Below are 17,474 nucleotides of genomic sequence, written 5' to 3' on the forward strand. Positions count from 1 at the left end.
GCAAAAATCCCAATTTAGGAGCAAAAATCTTGTTACTGGTTCTTGTATCTCCCAGGATTCTCGTTGCTTTACCCACAGCAGACAAGTAATTGTCTCCCTGTTTTTCTTCCTGGCCCTTTTTTTCCTCCCACTCCATCCTCACTTTGCATTTTTGGCTTCTGTACTCAGTGATTTCTCAAGAGGAATTTAAATAGATTTAGAGGAAAAAAAAAAAAACTTTTTAATTTTTATTATTTTTTTTTCCTTCAGTGTGTAGATGGCTTTTCTTTCTTTGTCATTTTAGCTAAAAAAAAACAACAAAACTGTACCTTTTTTAAAAAAAAAAAAACTTAAAAGAAAAAAAATACCAAGTTAAAAAATGTTAGTTTCCAAAGTGACATGCTTTGCTTAGTTCTGAAATTAAGGTTTTGTTAAAAATTCTAAAGTTTGTTTTAAAGGAACCCATAAAGGTTGTAGTTGCAGAATCCCAAAATAGGCTACATTTCAAAATTCAGGGTTATTTTTTAAGTATTAAAATTATAATGTAACAGTAGTGGCTGCCACCATTTAAAAAAAAAAAAAAAAAAAATCCAACTTCAGATGCCAAACCTTTAAAAGGTGAATCTTGAAGTTTAAATTTTAACCCAAAGGATCCTCCAAACAAATTAAATAGCATTTTCTAAAGAGAATTTGACTTAAAAGGAAAAATTAGGTTGGTAAAAAAATTGACTTTTCTTATGTGGATTTTGAAATCTAGCCCCCCCCTGCAGTGTTGAGATATGCTTGGGAATATTTTTAGTTTGCTTCTAAATGAACAATTTTAAGGGGCAAAAACCCAAAATATGGCTCTAATTACCCAGTGTTTGATAGAAATAATATTCCATAGGTAATCCTGTAAAATTCTCATTTTTTGTAGCAGTTTGGGGCAGAAAATCTGATTAAAATTTCCAACTTGCCCCCCCAAAAAAAAAATCTCAATTTTCAGCAGTCCCAGCCACTTGTTCAAGTGTATCTCAGCACCAGCTTTGCATAAAAAGGGACACTGCAGCTGTAAAAAAAAAAAAAAAATCAAAACCAAAAAAAAAAAACAAACCAGACAAAAAAAAAATCCCAAATTTCACTTTGTACATAAAATAAAGTCCTAATTGGATTTGTTCCACTGTCCTCCCACTCTGTTCTGGAAGAAAAAAATGAGAAAAAAATGAGAAAAATGCTATATTTTGTGTAAAGTCTGCCTAACTAGGTAGCTCAAAACTTGTCAAAATGTTTGTCTCAAGCTGTCAATAAAGTTTAGTCCTTTTTTAATCAAATTAAATGTGATGAATTGTCATTTGTTTTTGGAGGTTTCTATATTTATTTTTTTTTCAATTCGTGCTAAATTTAATTTGTCTTTATTTTTAATTATTATTATTATATTATTATTATTATTTCTTTTAAAACAGTGGAGGCATTTCTTTAAAAAAAAATAATGGTGGTTTTTTGGTAATTCTCATGACAAACAAAAAAACTTTTCGAGCTCGTTGAGCTTAAATTTATTTTTAAAAAAAATATGAAAAATACAACAAAAAAAAAAATTGTTTTTCACCCCCTGGAAGTTGCTGAAAAAGCAGTTTTGAGGCAGAAATCTGAATTTGGAAAGCTTGTGATGGTTCTTGGCTTGATGATTCAGATTTCAGGTGGCCTCAGAGAATATTCCAGAATATTAAAAATTGAAGTAGGAATGCTGAGAATTCCAAGGAATTTATCCCCTTGGCTGAGATGATGCTTCCAAGCAGCTTTTCCTTGGAAAAAAAAAACTAAAAATGAATTTATTTTGTTGGTGGACGGTGCTGCAGCTTCTCCTTAAATCTTTTCTGAGAGGGTGTGGATGTAGAAATATTAAATATATTTCTATTTTTAAAAAATAAATGCTTCATGGTTTATTTCCCATCCAGCAGATAAATTTGGAATTTTTAGAGGGAAAGGATTAAACTGCTCGGGGGTGAAAAATAGAATTTTAGGGAAAAAAAAAATGCAGCGTACGAACCGAGGGGAATATTTTAAATTATTTAAAAAAAAAAAAAAAAAAACCACAAAAATTGTATTTGTAGATTGTTATTAAAGTGCAAATAACTGAATTTTCAACACTGGTTTGGAGTCAGCTTTCAGGGCATAATGTGATGAAAAGATCAGCCCCTGCCCCCCCTTTTAAAGGAAAATTATCAGCAGGAGAAATCAGGATGTGTAAAAAAGGCACCGCAAAGCCCAAAAGGTAAAACCTAAATGTCTGATTTTAATACAGCACATTTCTCTTTTCCATAAACCTGTGATGTAAACTTTTGACCCTTCAGTAATTTAATGTAAAAGGGGAAAAAAAAAAAAAAACAAAAAAAAAAAAAAAAAATGTTTTAAATATAAACATTTAAACCAACCCACGTGGCATAAATTAGCAATAACTTTTAATAACGTGCCCTTGGCAGATGCACTGGAATGTGGGCCAAAAGGAATCTTTAAATATCCTGGATTTTTCAAAGGATAAAAGATGTAAAATGAACATGAATCCAAGCTACTGCCAAAAAAAAAAACCCAAAACCAACCCAAATTCTGCTCAGTTGTTTGAAAATATCAATTTTTAACCCCCCCAGAATTGCTGTTTAATGTGAAATATCCATAGCTCAGCTGAAGGTGCATGTTTTTCCTTCATGTGTAATTGCATGCAGGAATCTTTTTTTCTTTCTTTTCCCTTTTCTTTTATTTTATTTTATTTTTAACTCTTTTAAAATTTGGTATCTCTGCTTCCATTGAGGATCCTCACAATTTTTTTTTCCTTTAATTTGCAGGGATTTGGGGCTGTGACTCAGCAGGGTGAGGAGGAGGAGCAGCACCAGCTGGGTGAGTTTTTGGGGGATTTTTACAACCCCTTGAGTTCCCAACGTGGGGGTGGCACCATCTGAGCTGCTAAATTCTGATTTTTTTTTTTTTTTCCTTTGGATCCACACCAGAAAAAAACAAAAATTAAAAAAAAAAGGAAATCTGCTTCCCTGCCTGCTGCTCTGGCAGAGGTCAGAACATGGAGGGGGCTCCTGAGTTGAGGTTTTGGGGGATTTTAAGGGATTTTAGGGGATTTTGGGAGCTGGGATTCAGGAATTTGTGAGTGAAATCACAGAGAGGCCTTAAAGGGTCAGTGCTTCCCAAAATTTGGGATTTTTTACTCTGGGGGAATTCCCACAGGGAGCCACAATCCCATAAAATTCCAGCTGCAGTTCCACCCTTTCCTCTTCTCCTCTGTGGATCCTGGGGTGGGGTGTGGCTGCTGGGGTTTTGTTTTTTGTGGAATTCTCCCAGGGAATCTCCCTCAGTGATCCTGGGATGCATTTCAGAATCCCAAAATTGTTTGGGATCAGAATGAATGATTTAGGGGGGCAGCCTTAAGTTTCACCCCATTCCCATGAGCAGGAATTCCTTCTCCTATCCCAAATTTCCAGGAACATTTCCAGGGATGGAACAGAGGAGATCCTTCCCTAAAAAAATCCCTTTGCTCAATGGCTGGAGATGGTTGAGGGGTGAAAAATGCTCCCTGGAAATCTGAGCTCCAGAAATAAAAATTACAAAGGAATCCACCCTAAAAATGCTGGAAAAGCCCAAAACCAAACTGAACAGGGAACATAAAGGACAAATCTGATTTTATAGGGAATTCTAAATCTCCCAAACGAGCCCCTCTGACCTCAGGAGCAGCAGGAATTTGTGGGAATGCTGCAGCAGGGAGTTCACCCTGAATTCCTGAAAAATTGCATCCTGCCAGGAGGGCAGCGATAACAGGGCTGGATTTGTGGTTATCAAATCCATCTCCATTCCCAGTGGAATTGGGACATCAATTGCTAAGGCAATGCACCAACCTTTGCCATTTCTCTCTGTCCTGGTTTGGAGGACAGGTGTCTGACAATAAAGGCAGGAGCTTCTCTTTGAAATGGAGAATATAAATCCCCTCCCTCCAAATTATTATAATTTTGAAATTAAGGAGCTCTCAGGCAAAGATATGGGAATTAGGAAGAACAGTTCTTTACTAGGAAAATTAAAATAGCAATGCAGTATTACACAGAACAATCCCAACCCTGCCAGAGTCAGAATCCAAGCTGACACCCGTCAGTCAGTCAGGGTGTTGGCACAGTCCCATTCAATGGTGGCTGCATCCTCCTGCAGGGGCAGATGTGGTTCAGCTGGAGCAGTGCTCCTGGAGAAGGTGCAGTTTCCTCTGAAGCTCCAGGGATGATGTGGAAAGGTCTGGCTTTCCTCTGGAATCCAGTGGGAAGAAGGTTCCTTGGTGTCCCAAATCTCATTTTTCATCTGGGTAGGAAATGTTTGGCTCCTCCCCTGGCTGGAGCATCTCCCAGTGGGATGATGGAATTTTATCAGTCATGCCCTGGGACTCAGTGGCCATTAACAGGAGATATCTCCTGGAGGGAGGATGGGCTGTGGGAAGATAAAGATGATTGCCCAGCTGGTTTAAAGATGGCCCATGAGCAGAGGATATCTCCATGGAGATCAGGGTCACTGCCCCACCTGGGTTAACAGATGGGGACAGAATCCACATTTCTGGCCACACTCTATATTGCAACACAAGAATCAAGTAGAAAAAGATTTTTGCTAGAGATCATCTCTTAGGGTGCAGTTTATTCCCAGATGGAATAAATGCTGCTGCCTTTGGAATAACCCAGCTCAGGCCTTGCTTTTTGTGGGATGTCAGAGGCAAGGGCTGGGATGTTATGGCAGGGTGGAAATGGGAATATTCTGAATTAACTGGATGTGCTGGGAGTGTTTTGCAAACATTCCTTACATCAGGCAGCTCCCCTCCCTCCTTCCCCCCCTCTCCCAGCTCTTCTCCAGGCAGATTTTAGCCCTGGAGGTCATTGGAGATCCCAAAATATCCCTCAGCATGGGATGTGCCTCTCAGAGATGCTCTAATTAGCCAGACATCCTAATTGTTGCATTTGGGATGGGTATTCCTGGGAAACCTCAGGAACCTGGAGAACCTCCCCTTTCCAGTGCAATTCTGCTCCCAGGGATCTTTTCCTCTCCCTGTTTTCCCAAAGGGTTCATCCACACCTTGTGATTTGTAGGATTTTGGGGTTGAAAACCCCAAGCCAGAGAAAAGCCTGTTCACATCTCCTCTCTGGAATTTCCCAACAAAACCCTGGTTTTGTCAGGAGAAATTTGGCTCTGGGAGCATCCTCCTGCTCTGTGCCTTGGCATTCCCACCTTCCCTGAGTGGGAACAACTTCTCCAGCCCTGGGGTGTAAAACCTCAGCCTTGGAGCTGGATTTTGTCCTTAGTGGGGAGTGAATCTGAGGAGAACTCTCCAGCTGGAATTCCAGAGGTATCCCAGCAGCTTTTCCTGGAAAATCTCCTTTTTCCTCATCCCCTGCTCTGTTCCTTCCCCCTGGTTTCCATTTTCTGTTTGGATTGTTTCAATAAAACAAGTGGCTCCGAGCTTTATTTTATGGAATTGTGGATTCAGGGAATAATTTGGGGTGGGAGGGACCTTAAAGCTGCTCCAGTCCCTTTCCAGGGCCACCATCCAACACTCCATGAGCACTCCAGGGATGGGGATTTCACAGCTTCCCTGGGATTTTTTTTTATCTCTCAGCCTCACTGAAAGCACAGTGGGTTGATCTTTTACCTCCAAAACTCCAGCTCGGAGAGCACAGCTGGATTTGAACAAATCTGAATTTTTATGAGAACATCTGCCAGGAGCAGAGCCAAGAAAAACAGCTGGAATGTGCATTTTTTTACTCCCTTAACCCCCTCCTGCTGCTCTCCCAGAGAAAACTTGGGATCAGGGTGATTCCAGCAGCCTGGAGAGGCCCTGGAGGAGAGCAGGGATTGCTCCAGCTGGGAGATTTTGGGGAGGAAATCCCAGCTCAGGGAATTCCTGCAGTGCCCATTTGGGATGGAGATGTCATTCCTTGGATTTTCTCCTCCTGGAGTGAGCACAGAGCTGTGCTGCTCATTTGAACCTTCCATATGTTTTCATGGGATTTTTTATTTTTTTTTTCCACGCTCCTTTTTGCTCCTTTTGCCAAGAGGGATGGATTCCAGAGCTGCTTGAGGATCAGTTCAAACACTGTTTGCTGGGATTGGAAAATGGGAATCATCTGCCAGGTTTTTTGGGAGTGGTGGAGAACACCAGAGGCTCCCTTGGATCCCAGGAATTCCCTTGGAAAACTGAAATACAAACTGTTTCCTGATGGAGGTGTTCATTTTACCACTGAATTTGGAACTAGACACAACCAGAAAAAGTTCATCCATCACATTCCAGATACATTTTTTAGCCTGACAGTGTTTTTAGGGATGTCCTGGTACTTTGGAGAATTCCCTTAAACATCAGATGTCTGGCCACTGCTGATTTTTGATGGTTTTGCACAATCCCACAACCAACTTAGGTTGGAAAAGCCCTCCAAGATCTGTGACCCAGTCATTCCTTGGATACCTCCAAAAAAAGGGCAGCAAAAAAATGACCAGAAAATAAACAAAATTTAAATCCATTCATTCCAGGGCTGCTTTTTCCTCCAGCCCAGGCAGGGCTGGCTCTCAGCTTTGTGTAACTATCTGTGCTGAAGCATCAACCCCCAAAAATGAGCAAATAACGGGGGACGTGCTGAGCCCTGCAGGTGAATCCCAGGGGTTGTTCAGCCTGGAGAAAAGGAGACTCAGGGGTGATACAGGTTGGATATTAGGAAAAGGTTTTTCACGGAAAAAAAAGTGATAAAGTACCGGAATGGTCTGCCCGGGGAGGTGGTGGAGTCACCAGTCAAAAGCCTGGATGTGGCACTGGGTGCGTGGTCTAGTTGAGATATTAGGGCGCGGGTTGGACTTGATCTTGAAGTCTCTTCCAACCTATAGATTCTGTGAATTTGGGAATTTCTCCCGTTTCCGTGCGGTGACACCGGGAGGGGACCACGCGGTGCCGGTGGGCGTGGCCACCTTGAGGGGCGTGATTCCATTGAAGGGGCGTGGTTCCAATGAAGGGGCGTGGTTCCATTGAAGGGGCGTGGTTCCAATGAAGGGGCGTGGTTCCATTGAAGGGGCGTGGTTCCAATGAAGGGGCGTGGTTCCATTGAAGGGGCGTGGCCCCGAGCGCGTTCGCGCCCCCCAGCAGCTTGTCCCACGCCGGCCGCCGTCGCGCCCCGCCCGCCATATTGTGCTCGGCGCAGGCGGAGCGGCGGCCGGCGATGGGTGAGGGGAGCCGGGCCCGGGGCGGCGCGGCCGGGAGGGGGAGCGGGCGGAACGGGCCGGGAGGGGGGAGAACCCGCCCGGCAGCCGCGGGGGGAGCGGCCCGGGTGGCGGGCGGGGCGCGGGAGAGCCCCGCGGTTCGCCCCGCCCCGCCGCCGTGAGGGGGGCGGCTCCCGCGGCGCGGCCTCGCCCGGAGCCCCCGAGCCCCTCAGGGCCCCTCAGAGCCTCACGGAGTCCCCCCAGAGCCTTCCATCGTACCCCAGTCGTGTTTTCAAAGCCGCCGAGGATCCCCCTGCAGCCCTGGCCGGACCCCCCAGGCCCTCAGAGCTCACGGGGCCCTCGCAGCTTTTGTGCAGCCCCCACATTTCCCTCACAGCTCCCCCAGAGCCCCTGCGGCCCCCAGTGTTGTCCTGCAGCTCCCACTTGTGCTCTCCCACATTCCCTTTCCCTGGCTGCTCCCCCGGAGCCCCTTTAACCCCAAATTTTACCCCCAGATTTCCCTTTACAGCCCACACTGTGCCCCCACATTTCCCATTTCCCTCCTGGAGCCTTCGTGGCATCTCTGAACCCCAAATTCCTCCCAGTCTGTGCTCTCACAGCTTCCACTGCTGCTTCAGAGCCTCCCTGGAGCTCCCAGAGCTCCAGCACTTCCTAAAAACCATCCCAGCACTCCCAAAATCCACCCCAGCACTCCCCAAAAACAGCAGCTCCCTCAAGATCCCGCTCTAGGATGCAGTTTTTGGAGAGCTGAACTCAGCATCAGCTGTAAAACTCCTTTGAGATCAGTTTCTAAACCTTCAGCAGATATTTTGTTGCTCCAGATGCGAATTTCAAAGCGGTGCAAGCTGGAAATGATCCACCAGGAAAAGGAATGTGCAGTCATTGAGCTGAGTTTCACTCACAGCTCAGATTTCACTTGGAAATGTGGGGTTTTTATCACATGTGTAGATTCTCCTGAGGTTAACAGGATCCAAAGAAAGCTTGAAAAACCTTGGGATGAATTTTTTGTGTGGCAAAAAAAAGCACTGGAAAAGCTGAACCAAATGACCTCAGTGCCATCAAAACACAAAACAAAAATACCCTAAAAATGCTGGGTTTTCCCATCTTAAAAAGCCAAGAATAAAACAATAATTTTAAAAAATTGTAACCTTTAATTCTAATGCAGAAATATCCCAAATTTCTGAATTTTTGGGGCCAGCTGTTGAGCATCCCTTGAGCGTGGTCCCAAATTTCTGAATTTTTGGGGCCAAACTGTTGAGTATCCCTTGAGTGTAGTCCCAAATTTCTGAATTTTTGGGGCCAGCTGTTGAGCATCCCTTGAGCGTGGTCCCAAATTTCTGAATTTTTGGGGCCAGCTGTTGAGCATCCCTTGAGTGTAGTCCCAAATTTCTGAGTTCATGGGGCCAAACTGTCGAGCATCCCTTGAGCGTGGAAAACAAGGATCCCACCACAGGGGTGCAGATAGAATTGGTTTTACACCTCAGCAGGGCTGGACTCCTTGGGGCAAAAACAAGAGGAGAAAAGTGTTTTACCCTGGATTGGTGGGTGTTGAGGGGGTGCTGATGGATCCCTGTGTCCCTGCAGTGGTGGGGGCCGAGCCCAGCCCGCAGTGAGCAGCCAGGAGCGCCCCGAGGCATGGCCGGGGGACGCCGGGGTCCCAACAGGAGCTCCTACTGCCGGAACCCCCTGTGCGAGCCCGGGGCCGCCGGCGCCGCCGCGCACTCCTCGGGCTCCGCCGTCAGCGGCGTGCGCTCCCGCACCAGGTACGGACGGGGCGGCTGGGGCGGCGTGGAGCTCAGCACGGTCCTGGGGCTTAGAGCTCATCCCGTTCCCTGACCTTGGAGCTCAGCACGGTCCTGGGGCTTGGAGCTCATCCCGTTCCCTGACCTTGGAGCTCAGCACGGCCCTGGGGCTTAGAGCTCATCCCGTTCCCTGACCTTGGAGCTCAGCACGGTCCTGGGGCTTAGAGCTCATCCCGTTCCCTGATCTTAAAACTCATCCCGTTCCCTGACCTTGGAGCTCAGCACGGTCCTGGCTCTTAGAGCTCATCCCGTTTCCTGATCTTAAAACTCATCCCGTTCCTTGACCCATTCCCTGACCTTGGAGCTCAGCACGGTCCTGGGGCTTAGAGCTCATCTCATTCCCTGACCCTAAAACTTGTCCCATTCCCTGACTCATTCCCTGACCTTGGAGCTCAGCACGGTCCTGGGGCTTAGAGCTCATCCCGTTCCCTGATCTTAAAACTCATCCCGTTCCCTGACCTTGGAGCTCAGCACGGTCCTTGGTCTTAAAGCTCATCCCATTCCCCAGCCCTAAAACTTGTCCCATTCCCTGACCTTAGAGTTCAGCCTCTTCCTTGGTCTTAAAACCCATCCCGTTCTCCAACCCTAAAACTTGTCCCGTTCCCTGACCTTGGAGCTCAGCCCGTTCCTTGGTCTTAGAGCTCATCCCGTTCCCTGATCTTAAAACTCATCCCATTCCCCAATCCTAAAGCTCGTTCCATTTCCTGACCTTGGAGTTCATCCCATTCTTTGATTTTAAAGCTTATCCCATTCCTTGATCTTAGAGCTCTTCCCATTCCCTAACCTTGGAGCTCATCCCATTATTTGACATTAAAGCTCATCCCATTCCTTAATCTTAAAACTCAGCCCATTCCCCAGCCCTAAAACTTGTCCCATTCCCTGACCTTGGAACTCGTCCCATTCCTTAATCTTAAAACTCAGCCCATTCCCCAACCCTAAAGCTCATCCCATTCCCTGTTCTTAGACCTTGTCCCATTCTCTGACCTTAAAGCTCATCCCATTCCTTGGTCTTAAAGCTCATCCCATTCTCTGACCTTAAAACTTGTCCCATTCCTCAACCTTAATACTCAACCCATTCCCTGACCTCAAAGCTTAGTCCATTCTCTGACCTTAAGAACTCATCCCATTCCTTGATTTTAAAGCTCATCCCATTCCCTGACCTTAAAGCTTAGTCCATTCTCTGACGTTAACTTGTCCCGTTTCCCAACCCTAAAACTCATCCCATTCTCTGTCCTTGGAGCTTGTCCCATTCTTTGATCTTAAAACTCAGCCCATTCCCCAGTCTTGGAGCTCATTCCATTCTTTGACCTTAAACCTCATCCTATTACCTTAAAACTCATCCCATTCCTTGATCATAAAGTTCACCCCATTCCCTGACCTTTAAAACTTATCCCATTCCCTGATTTTAAAGCTTAGCCCATTCTCTGACCTTAAACCTCATCCCATTCCTTGATTTTAAATCTCATCCCATTCCCTGATCTTAGAACTCATCCCAATTCCTGACCTTAAATCTCATCCCATTCCCTGATCTTAGATCTCATCCCATTCCCTGATCTTAAAACTTATCCCATTCCCTGATCTTAAAGCTTAGCCCATTCTCTGACCTTAAACCTCAGCCCATTCCCTGATTTTAAAGCTTAGCCCATTCTCTGACCTTAAACCTCAACCCATTCCTTGATTTTAAATCTCATCCCATTCCCTGACATTAAAACTCAGCCAATTCCTTGACCTTAAAGTTCATCCCACTCCCCAAGGTTCCTTTTCCTGTTGTTATTTAGAGATTGCAGCTCGATCTGGGAGTTATAATTCCCCTCAGTCCCGAGGATCACTCTGGGATGGTGTGTGTGCTCAGAGCAGGAGGCACCTCTGGCTAAACTCGTTTTTCCTCCTCAGGTGAACAGAAGGTGAAGAATGAACAAGGGCTTGTGTGTAATTGCTGTGCCTTTCATGTTCAAGCACTCTTAGATGTGTAAACACCAACTTGAGCTCTGAAAGCTTCCAGTTAATTAGGAGAGCCACTGAGTAGCACAGCACCACCCTGGGTTTGATTAATATCAAATGTCTTGAGTCCAAATATTGCTTTGTGTGGGCAAATCCCTGCTCACACCTGCCTGAAATGTGTGATTTGTGCCAACCACTGATAGCTTGGGTTTCCCAGTCAATCTCAGACTTGTGGGGGGTGCTGGAGGACATTCCCCTTGATGCCTGGAGGAGCTGGAACAGAGGCTAGACAGAGTCAAGAGGAATAAAATTTATTGAGGGGCCTCCAGAGGCCAAACCCTGGCAGTTGTGGCCCTGCCCTGCTGGAATCAAAAGAGAGATTGGTCACAAGAGCTCACATTTTTATAGTCCATTTGCATACAACTGTTCAGTTAATAGCCTCAAATCATGAGGTTTCATCCTTTAATGCTTATTTTATGTTTGAAGAGATTGTCCTTGAGTCCCCAGCTGGAATAAAACTGTTTTGTCTTCACCATCCTATGAAAAGATCCTAGTAACCCTTGATCTAAAACTAAGAGCTGCACACCCAAGCAGAACAGAAAAACTTAAACTTAAGGCTTCACCTGCTGTCCCTTGGTTTGTGGTGCAGGAGTGGCTCAGGGACAGGCCTGTCCAGCCCCCCTCTGGCAGCTCAGACAGTCGTTCCCCTGCGGCACTGCAAGATCCCCGAGCTGCCCGTGGAGAGGAGCGTCCTGTTCGAGCTGCAGCTCTTCTTCTGCCACCTGGTCGCCCTCTTCGTGCACTACATCAACATCTACAAGACAGTGTGGTGGTACCCACCCTCCCACCCTCCTTCTCACACCTCCCTGGTGAGCACCAAGGGGCAGCTGCAGCTCCCAGCTTGTCTCTTTCATCATTAATGTAAAAGTTTTAAAGGTGTTGTTTGATAAAAACTGCATCTGACCCTTCAGGGTTACTCCTGAAGGCAGCTCTGTTTGCCTGCTTGGCATTCTCTTGGAAGAGAGAATAGTTTGGGATTTTCTGTGCTCACTGTGGGTTCCTGCTGCTGATATGAATGGATTAATTTTAGTTTTGTCCCCACAGAACTTTCACCTCATCGACTTCAACGTGCTGACGGTGACAACCATCGTCCTGGCACGGCGCCTCATCGGCGCTGTCGTCAAGGAGGTAAAGTCAGAGCTGCCCTTGCAGGACATGTGTAAACTCTGTGTCCCTCCTGCCGTTCCAACTCCTCCATCCTCCCCTAAACCCCTCTCTGGTATTCCCAGCTCAGAATCCCATGCTATTCCAATGGGAGGAGCAGAGAACAGAGCTGAGCTCCCCAGAGCACTGCTCCTGCTGGCTCTGTGTCCTTCTCTGACTCTGAATTTCTGTCTCAGCCAGACTCTGGTGGCTGTGACCCCCTCCTCCCCTCTGGCTCTTTTCCTGCCCTCTCCATCACTCCAGCTTTCCCAGGGATGCTCACTGTGGAATCCCCATGGTGAGCAGCTCCAGGAGAGTGTGCTGGGCACTGCTGACTACCAGACCTTAATTAGAAACTACTCATTCTCTGAGGAATTCCAGAGGTTTTGGAGAGCCCACATTGCCCAGAAATCCTCCCTGTCTTGGTGCCAGCTTGTCCCTGGCACTTCCACTGTAGCTCTGATTTTACACACTGAGTTTTCTCCTTGAAGAGTGCACAGCTCTGCCCAGCTTTACTGTGTCCCACAGCACCTTAACTAGAAACTCTCCTCACTCCCTGAGGAGTGAACCCCAAATTCCAGATATTTTTGAGAGCCCAGATTGCCCAGAAATCCTCCCTGTCCTGGTGCCAGCTCATTCCTGGGACTTCCATCATAACTCTGATTTACACACTGGGTTTTCTCCTTGAAGAGGGCATTCCCAGCTGTGCCCAGCTCTCTCCTGTGCCCCACAGCACCTTAACTAGAAACTCTCCTCACTCTGAGGAATTCCAGAGGTTTTGGAGAGCCCAGATTGCCCAGAAATCCTCCCTGTCCTGGTGCCAGCTCGTTCCTGGCACTTCCATCATAACTCTGATTTTACACACTGGGTTTTCTCCTTGATGAGGGCATTCCCAGCTGTGCCCAGCTGTGCTCTCCTGTCCCCCCAGGCTTCCCAGAGTGGCAAAGTCTCCCTGGCACGCTCCATCTTCCTGGTGGTCACTCGCTTCGCCGTGCTCACGGGCACGGGCTGGAGTTTGTGTCGCTCCATCATCCACCTGTTCAGGACCTACTCCTTCCTCAACCTCCTGTTCCTCTGCTACCCGTGAGTATCCCCAGTTTAGGACTTCTTGGGGAATTTTTTATAAAAAAATCCTTGGAATTTTGGCAGGTTTGTGCTGTTTCAGTGCAGGTTTTGGGTGTCCGGTGGCCAATTTTAGGACTTTGTGGAGGGGGGTTTGGGATATTTTAGCAAGGATTTTTTTAGGAGTTCTTTCCCAATATATTTCCCAGAAATCCTTGTAATTTTGGCACATTTTGGGGTGTATTAGTAAGATTTTAGGGCTTTTTGGGCCATTTTCAGTGCAGTTTTGGGGGCATTTTTGCATTTCTTAGTGCAAATTTTTGGGGACTTTCTGGGTTTTTTAGGCTGATTTTTTTCTAGGTTTTTCCCAATATTTTTCCTAGAAATACTTGGAATTTTGGCAGGTTGGGGGTGTTTTAGTGCAGATTTTAAGACTTTTTGGGCCATTTTTAGTGCAGTTTTGGGGGCATTTTTGCATTTCTTAGTGCCAATTTTTGGGGACTTTTTGGGTTTTTTAGGCTAAATTTTTTCTGGGTTTTTCCCAATATTTTTCCTAGAAATACTTGGAATTTTGGCAGGTTTGGGGTGTTTTAGTGCAGATTTTAAGACTTTTTGGGCCATTTTTAGTGCAGTTTTGGGGGCATTTTTGCATTTCTTAGTGCAAATTTTTGAGGACTTTTTGTATTTTTTATGCTGATTTTTTTCTGGGTTTTTCCCAATATTTTTCCTAGAAATACTTGGAATTTTGGCAGGTTTGGGGTGTTTTAGTGCAGATTTTAAGACTTTTTGGGCCATTTTTAGTGCAGTTTTGGGGACATTTTTGCATTTCTTAGTGCAAATTTTTGGGTTTTTTAAGCTGAATTTTTTCTGGGTTTTTCCCAATATTTTTCCTAGAAATACTTGGAATTTTGGCAGGTTTGGGGTGTTTCACTACAGATCTCACTGCTTCACTACAGCATGAAATATCCACAGAGATTTGCAGCAGTGGGAAATATCCTGAAAGATTTGCTGCCTGTGTTTGAGCTCTTTTTGGAATTGTGGAATCCCAGACTGGTTTGGGTTGGGAGAGGAACCTTAAAGCTCATCCAGCAGGGTCAGAGACACCTTCCACTATCCCAGCCTTGAGCTGTTCCAGCTCAGAACCCCACAGGGGAATTTGGGACGGGCTGCATCTCCTGAGCTCCGTGTTTTTCCAGGTTTGGGATGTACATCCCCTTCCTCCAGCTGAACTGTGACTTCAGGAAGGCAGGGCTCTTCGCCCAGGTGGCCAACATTGGCCCCAGGGACACGGGGGAGGTGACAAACCGGGGCAGGGACTACCTGACAGTGCTGAAGGAGACCTGGAAGCAGCACACGAGGCAGATGTACGGCGTGGAGGCCATGCCCAGCCACGCCTGCTGCCTGTCCCCCGACCTCATCCGCAGCGAGGTGGAGTTCCTCAAGATGGACTTCAACTGGCGCATGAAGGAGGTGCTGGTGAGCTCCATGCTCAGCGCCTACTACGTGGCCTTCGTGCCCGTGTGGTTTGTCAAGGTGAGGCCTGGCTGGGGGGTGGCACATTGAATAGAAAAATAGAAATGCAGTATTACACAGAACAATCCCAAACCCTGCCAGAGTCAGAATCCAAGCTGACACCCGTCAGTCAGTCAGGGTGTTGGCACAGTCCCATTCAATGGTGGCTGCATCCTCCTGCAGGGGCAGATGTGGTTCAGCTGGAGCAGTGCTCCTGGAGAAGGTGCAGTTTCCTCTGAAGCTCCAGGGATGATGTGGAAAGGTCTGGTTTTCCTCTGGAATCCAGTGGGAAGAAGGTTCCTTGGTGTCCCAAATCTCAGTTTTTATCTGGGTAGGAAATGTTTGGCTCCTCCCCTGGCTGGAGCATCTCCCATGGGATGATGGAATTTTATCAGTCATGCCCTGGGACTCACTGGCCATGAACAGGAGATATCTCCTGGAGGGAGGATGGGCTGTGGGAAGATAAAGATGATTGCCCAGCTGGTTTAAAGATGGCCCATGAGCAGAGGATATCTCCATGGAGATCAGGGTCACTGCCCCAGCTGGGTTAACAGATGGGGACAGAATACAAACTTTTGGTCACATCCTGTATTGCAACCAAGGACAGTGGCACAGATATTTTGCAGGAATTCTCCATCCCCCATCCCACGTGGGCTCTGCCTTTCCAGGAGATCAACAGCTCCATGCAGAGCCCTCATTTCCTTACCTGCCTGAGTGCTTTGTGTTGTGATGCCTGGGCAGCTGAGGCTGTCACAGTGTCCCACAGTGTCCCACCTTGCTGTCCCCCAGAACACCCAGTACTACGACAAGCGCTGGTCCTGTGAGCTCTTCCTGCTGGTTTCCATCAGCACCTCGGTGATCCTCATGCAGTACCTGCTGCCTGCTCGCTACTGTGACCTGCTGCACAAGGCTGCAGCACACCTGGGCTGCTGGCAGAAGGTGGACCCAGCCCTCTGCTCCAACGTGCTGCAGCACCAGTAAGGAATTCTCTCCTGCCTTGAGTTTTCCTTTTGCTGGGTGGGTGGGCAGCTCAGCCTTAAATTAAAAAGTGAGAGCAGAGTTGTTGGCTGACACATCCAGCAGCACAGACACTCTGGCCACTGTCCCCTGCCAAGCAGAGCTGATTTTTGGCAAGGTGCCTGCTGCTCCTGGCCACAGCTACCTGCAGTTTGTCACTGCCACGGTGACAATTCCAGACTGGGAGCAGAATTCCTGTTCTGCTCACTGCTGCTGGGGAGGCAGCACAGCCCAGTGCCCCGTGCAGGTGGGATTAAGGAATCTTATTCTTTACAAGTAGGGTTAAGGATATTTTTGTTTCCTAAAGTGGGATTGAGGGTTATCTTGTTCCTTGCAGGTGGGATTAAGGAATCTTCTGTTGATAAAGTGGGAATGAGGAATCTTTTGTTGCATAAAGTGGGAATGAAGAATCTTTTGTTGCATAAAGTGGGAATGAGGAATCTTTCATTGCATCAAGTAGGAATGAGGATTCTCTTGTTCCCTGCAGGAATCTCTTGTTGCCTAAAGTGGGATTAAAGACTCTTTTGGTCCCTGCAGGTGGCATTAAAGAATCTCTGTTGCCTAAAGTGAGATTAAGGAATCTCTGGTTGCCTGCAGGAATCTCTTGTTGCCTGCAGGTAGAATTAAGGAATCTCTGGTTGCCTAAAGTGGAATTAAAGACCATATTAGTCCCTGCAGGTGGGACTAAGGAATCTCTGGATCCCTGCAGGTGGCACTAAGGACTCTCTTGCTCCCTGCAGGTGGACTGAGGAGTGCATGTGGCCTCAGGGGGTGCTGGTGAAGCACAGCAAGAACGTTTACAAGGCCGTGGGTCACTACAACGTGGCCGTGCCCTCGGACGTCTCGCACTTCCGATTCCACGTAAGCTGCTGTCCCTGCTGGGGCCAGGGGAGCACAGCAGCATCTGCTGCTCCTGCTGGCCTGGGCTCCTCGGGCTGCTGGGGCTGGGGGAGTTGCTGGGGCTCAGGCAGTGCCTCCAGACTCCATCCCCACTCACCCAAGGTTTCCCCTCCTGGTGCCTCACCCTGCTCTCCCACAGTTCTTTTTCAGCAAACCACTGCGAATCCTCAACATCCTGATCCTGCTGGAAGGAGCTGTCATCTTCTACCAGCTCTACTCACTGATTTCCTCAGAGAAGTGGCACCAGACCATCTCTCTGGCTCTGATCCTCTTCAGCAACTACTACGCCTTCTTCAAGCTGCTGCGGGACCGCCTGGTGCTGGGCAAAGCCTATTCCTATGCTGCCAGCAGGGACTCAGAGCAGAAGTTAAATTAAAACAATTGCACTGCTGCTCTCAGCCTATTACAGAACAAACAAAAACCAGAAACCCTCAGAGCTTTGTATTTTTGTTACCACTGCTTTTTGTTTTGTTGTTGTTGTTGTTGTCGTTTTCTTTGATAACTGATGTAATTAAAAGGAAGAGAAAAAAAAAAAAAAAAAACATATTTTTTTACTCCCAACAAGTTGTTTGGTGCGTTTGTTGTTTGGATTCACCTCCACCAAAAGGTTTGGGTGTGAGGCGGAGTTTATTGGTGCTGAGGTTTGGCTGAGGTGGATGGAAGGAGGAAGGTGAGAGTTACAGGCCTGTTAAAGGTTCCTTCAGGAGGGGATGAAACCTCATCCTCTAATTTTGGGGGTCTCCAGGGGCTCCTGTGCCCCCTCCCAATGCTCTGTGCAGGGAAAGGTGATGTAATTCCTCTAAAACGTTTAATTCTCTAAAATGTTTATTTTCAAATCGCTGAGCCCAA

The 17,474-nt window shown here is 46.9% G+C and overlaps 1 protein-coding gene across 2 annotated transcripts; it reads left to right on the forward strand.

Annotated features, from left to right (window-relative positions):
- The first annotated feature begins 2 nt into the window (after positions 1-2).
- TMEM39B (transmembrane protein 39B) lies at positions 3-17,196 on the forward strand. 2 transcript variants are annotated; one of them, XM_056509431.1, is made up of 10 exons: positions 3-85; positions 2,799-2,850; positions 8,773-8,951; positions 11,581-11,800; positions 12,036-12,119; positions 13,063-13,217; positions 14,393-14,729; positions 15,498-15,685; positions 16,466-16,586; positions 16,765-17,196. In XM_056509431.1, exons 3-10 carry the CDS (start codon positions 8,824-8,826, stop codon positions 16,999-17,001), a joined length of 1,470 nt encoding a protein of 489 aa, XP_056365406.1. In that variant the 5' UTR covers positions 3-85; positions 2,799-2,850; positions 8,773-8,823; the 3' UTR covers positions 17,002-17,196. The 2 variants fall into 2 exon arrangements, with proteins under 2 accessions (XP_056365406.1, XP_056365407.1); XM_056509432.1 differs by lacking the exons at positions 3-85; positions 2,799-2,850 and adding an exon at positions 7,061-7,191.
- The last annotated feature ends 278 nt before the right edge of the window (positions 17,197-17,474 follow it).

The sequence above is a fragment of the Oenanthe melanoleuca genome, chromosome 23, assembly GCF_029582105.1.
Source record: "Oenanthe melanoleuca isolate GR-GAL-2019-014 chromosome 23, OMel1.0, whole genome shotgun sequence".
In the NCBI taxonomy this organism is placed as follows: domain Eukaryota; kingdom Metazoa; phylum Chordata; class Aves; order Passeriformes; family Muscicapidae; genus Oenanthe; species Oenanthe melanoleuca.